The 4438-nt window shown below is 56.8% G+C and overlaps 2 protein-coding genes across 2 annotated transcripts; both read left to right on the top strand.

Annotated features, from left to right (window-relative positions):
• The first annotated feature begins 666 nt into the window (after positions 1-666).
• LOC138363242 (involucrin-like) lies at positions 667-1176 on the top strand. Its single transcript, XM_069322251.1, has one exon. The coding sequence runs from the start codon at positions 667-669 to the stop codon at positions 1174-1176; it is 510 nt and encodes a 169-aa protein (XP_069178352.1).
• Positions 1177-2379: 1203 nt separating this feature from the next.
• On the top strand, positions 2380-2952 carry LOC138363235 (uncharacterized). Its single transcript, XM_069322244.1, has one exon. The coding sequence runs from the start codon at positions 2380-2382 to the stop codon at positions 2950-2952; it is 573 nt and encodes a 190-aa protein (XP_069178345.1).
• Positions 2953-4438: the final 1486 nt, after the last annotated feature.

Genomic DNA, 4438 nt, shown 5'->3' with positions numbered 1-4438 from the left:
GATGGACGCCCCTCAGAGGCAGTATGGCCTGATGGGCGCCCCTCAGAGGCAGTATGTCCTGATGGACGCCCCTCAGAGGCAGTATGGCCTGATGGACGCCCCTCAGAGGCAGTATGGCCTGATGGGCGCCCCTCAGAGGCAGTATGTCCTGATGGACGCCCCTCAGAGGCAGTATGGCCTGATGGGCGCCCCTCAGAGGCAGTATGGCCTGATGGGCGCCCCTCAGAGGCAGTATGTCCTGATGGACGCCCCTCGAGGTTATCTTGAGGTTATCTTGAGATGATTTCGGGGCTTTAGTGTCCCCGCGGCCCGGTCCTCGACCAGGCCTCCACCCCCAGGAAGAAGCCCGTGACAGCTGACTAACTCCCAGGTACCTATTTACTGCTAGGTAACAGGGGCATTCAGGGTGAAAGAAACTTTGCCCATTTGTTTCCGCCTCGTGCGGGAATCGAACCCGCGTCACAGAATTACGAGTCCTGCGCGCTATCCACCAGGCTACGAGGCCCCTACGAGGCCCCTACGAGGCCCTCAGAGGCAGTATGGCCTGATGGGCGCCCCTCAGAGGCAGTATGGCCTGATGGACGCCCCTCAGAGGCAGTATGGCCTGATGGACGCCCCTCAGAGGCAGTATGTCCTGATGGACGCCCCTCAGAGGGACACGCCCTGATGGACGTCCCTCAGAGGCAGTATGACCTGATGGACGCCCCTCAGAGGCAGTATGACCTGATGGACGCCCCTCAGAGGCAGTATGGCCTGATGGACGCCCCTCAGAGGCAGTATGGCCTGATGGACGCCCCTCAGAGGCAGTATGGCCTGATGGGCGCCCCTCAGAGGCAGTATGACCTGATGGACGTTCCTCAGAGGCAGTATGACCTGATGGACGTTCCTCAGAGGCAGTATGAGCTGATGGACGCCCCTCAGAGGCAGTATGACCTGATGGACGCCCCTCAGAGGCAGTATGACCTGATGGACGCCCCTCAGAGGCAGTATGGCCTGATGGACGCCCCTCAAAAGCAGTATGACCTGATGGACGCCCCTCAGAGGCAGTATGACCTGATGGACGTTCCTCAGAGGCAGTATGACCTGATGGACGTTCCTCAGAGGCAGTATGACCTGATGGACGCCCCTCAGAGGCAGTATGGCCTGATGGACGCCCCTCAGAGGGACACGCCCTGATGGACGTCCCTCAGAGGCCCCAGGGAGAGAGCATCACCTGATGAGCGGTCCTGATGGATGCCGCTCAGAACGGCAAAGCGCGGATTAACCCAAAAAAGAATTTCTCTAAGACTTGAGACGGAAGGATGTTCTTCGTTCTAATTATCTGGATTGATTTCTCAGCCACGTTACAAATTGGTGGGAAAATTTTTGTGTGTGAATAGCAACACGGAGACCATTTTTCTCAGCGGCAACAATTTTCCTAATGCATCCACTGCCAGATTAATAGAGAACGGAAAATGGCGCGGGAGCCGCCAAAGGCTCTTCTCGCGCTCTTTTTCTTTCGTAGATTTTGACCAAAATAGAAAATAAAAAATGGCAAGAGTTTAAGAAATTCACAGGAATGTTACGATAATATATTTTACTTCTAATGTCTCTCGTCAGAGTCCTTTTAAGGACTTGATATTTTCTTTTCCGGCTGACTTTCAAGTGTTTTCAAAATGTTGTTTGAAAGTTGAATACATAAGAAAAAAAGAATAATTCGTGCTTAAGCAAAACAAAGCTTGGTAGAAATAGAGGAGGAGAAGGGAGCGAGGTGTTTGGGCGGGAGCTCTTAGAGTGCCAACAAGGTAATTCTTTCCCCCACAGGACAGTGAGCGAGCGACGGGGTATTAGAGACCTACTTATCACTCCTTGAGAAATTGTCTTGTTGACATGCTTAATCTCACCCTAATCAATTACCCGATTACTTCCTCTGTTAAACAACCCTCCTCCGTGGCTTTTACTTATTAGTCCCAGCGGTGGTTTCCGCCCCTCCTCCCTCCTCTCTCTCTCTCTCACTTCCCTCTCCCTCTCCCTCTCCCTCTCTCCTCACCTTCCGTCCGGGTTGTTCCATTTCACTTTGCTTTATATATCTGAGTTTATCTTTGTATTGGAGAGCGGGAATTATCTTTTTGTATTCTTCAGGGATTGTGATTTGCTTGTGTTTTTTTGGGTTGTTTGGTTTGGTTTGAATGTTCGTGTGTTTGAAGGAGGAGTGAATGAAGTGTTGTGGGGTTGAGCGAACGCTTGTGGGCACGGACGTTCTGGGTTCCTCACGAAGATAGCATGAAAAATTACTTTGGACTTACAAAATGGTGTGGGTGGCTGGCCGCCCCTCTACCTGATTACTGCCGCCCATGGTGTGGGTGGCTGGCCGCCCCTCTACCTTGATTACTGCCGCCCATGGTGTGGGTGGCTGGCCGCCCCTCTACCTTGATTACTGCCGCCCATGGTGTGGGTGGCTGGCCGCCCCTCTACCTGATTACTGCCGCCCACAGTGTGGGTGGCTGGCCGCCCCTCTACCTGATTACTGCCGCCCACAGTGTGGGTGGCTGGCCGCCCCTCTACCTGATTACTGCCGCCCACAGTGTGGGTGGCTGGCCGCCCCTCTACCTGATTACTGCCGCCTACAGTGTGGGTGGCTGGCCGCCCCTCTACCTGATTACTGCCGCCCACAGTGTGGGTGGCTGGCCGCCCCTCTACCTGATTACTGCCGCCCACAGTGTGGGTGGCTGGCCGCCCCTCTACCTGATTACTGCCGCCCACAGTGTGGGTGGCTGGCCGCCCCTCTACCTGATTACTGCCGCCCACAGTGTGGGTGGCTGGCCGCCCCTCTACCTGATTACTGCCGCCCATGGTGTGGGTGGCTGGCCGCCCCTCTACCTGATTACTGCCGCCCACGGTGTGGGTGGCTGGCCGCCCCTCTACCTGATTACTGCCGCCCACGGTGTGGGTGCTGGCCGCCCCTCTACCTGATTACTGCCGCCCACAGTGTGGGTGGCTGGCCGCCCCTCTACCTGATTACTGCCGCCCACAGTGTGGGTGGCTGGCCGCCCCTCTACCTGATTACTGCCGCCCACAGTGTGGGTGGCTGGCCGCCCCTCTACCTGATTACTGCCGCCCACAGTGTGGGTGGCTGGCCGCCCCTCTACCTGATTACTGCCGCCCACAGTGTGGGTGGCTGGCCGCCCCTCTACCTGATTACTGCCGCCCACAGTGTGGGTGGCTGGCCGCCCCTCTACCTGATTACTGCCGCCCATGGTGTGGGTGGCTGGCCGCCCCTCTACCTGATTACTGCCGCCCACAGTGTGGGTGGCTGGCCGCCCCTCTACCTGATTACTGCCGCCCATGGTGTGGGTGGCTGGCCGCCCCTCTACCTGATTACTGCCGCCCACGGTGTGGGTGCTGGCCGCCCCTCTACCTGATTACTGCCGCCCACAGTGTGGGTGGCTGGCCGCCCCTCTACCTGGTTACTGCCGCCCACAGTGTGGGTGGCTGGCCGCCCCTCTACCTGATTACTGCCGCCCACGGTGTGGGTGGCTGGCCGCCCCTCTACCTGATTACTGCCGCCCACAGTGTGGGTGGCTGGCCGCCCCTCTACCTGGTTACTGCCGCCCATGGTGTGGGTGGCTGGCCGCCCCTCTACCTGGTTACTGCCGCCCATGGTGTGGGTGGCTGGCCGCCCCTCTACCTGATTACTGCCGCCCACGGTGTGGGTGGCTGGCCGCCCCTCTACCTGGTTACTGCCGCCCATGGTGTGGGTGGCTGGCCGCCCCTCTACCTGATTACTGCCGCCCACGGTGTGGGTGGCTGGCCGCCCCTCTACCTGGTTACTGCCGCCCACAGTGTGGGTGGCTGGCCGCCCCTCTACCTGGTTACTGCCGCCCATGGTGTGGGTGGCTGGCCGCCCCTCTACCTGGTTACTGCCGCCCACGGTGTGTGTGGCTGGCCGCCCCTCTACCTGATTACTGCCGCCCACGGTGTGGGTGGCTGGCCGCCCCTCTACCTGATTACTGCCGCCCACGGTGTGGGTGGCTGGCCGCCCCTCTACCTGATTACTGCCGCCCACAGTGTGGGTGGCAGTAACCAATCCCCCAATATTAGTACTTAAGATATACAACATCACCATTATAACCAATACAATTATACTTTAGAATACGCTCTAACTATAGAATAAGACGGGGGCTCGCACGCTCGTGGTGCCCCCGTCTTCCCAGTACTGGTTTTTTCCATATAACAGTTTGAAACTCTTGACGGTTTTCCTCTACCACCTTCGTAACTTGATCAATTACTTAAATTAATAAATTAAAACAAAAATGTCAAACCTTTGTCTCCTCCAAAAAGTAAAACCAAAGTAGGATTTAATTTCATCGTCAAAGTTTGCTGCGTCATGGCACCGAGTCCCCCAATATTAGTACTTAAGATATACAACATCACCAGTATAACCAATACAATTATACTT

This window comes from Procambarus clarkii, chromosome 1 (genome assembly GCF_040958095.1).
Source record: "Procambarus clarkii isolate CNS0578487 chromosome 1, FALCON_Pclarkii_2.0, whole genome shotgun sequence".
NCBI lineage: Eukaryota > Metazoa > Arthropoda > Malacostraca > Decapoda > Cambaridae > Procambarus > Procambarus clarkii.
This window is presented reverse-complemented; position numbering and strand designations above follow the sequence as displayed.

What these genes read in the sequence shown, in the direction of transcription:
- LOC138363242 (XM_069322251.1), top strand. Translation starts at nt 667, where the DNA reads ATGGACGTCCCTCAGAGGCAGTATGACCTGATGGACGCCCCTCAGAGG.
- LOC138363235 (XM_069322244.1), top strand. Translation starts at nt 2,380, where the DNA reads ATGGTGTGGGTGGCTGGCCGCCCCTCTACCTTGATTACTGCCGCCCAT.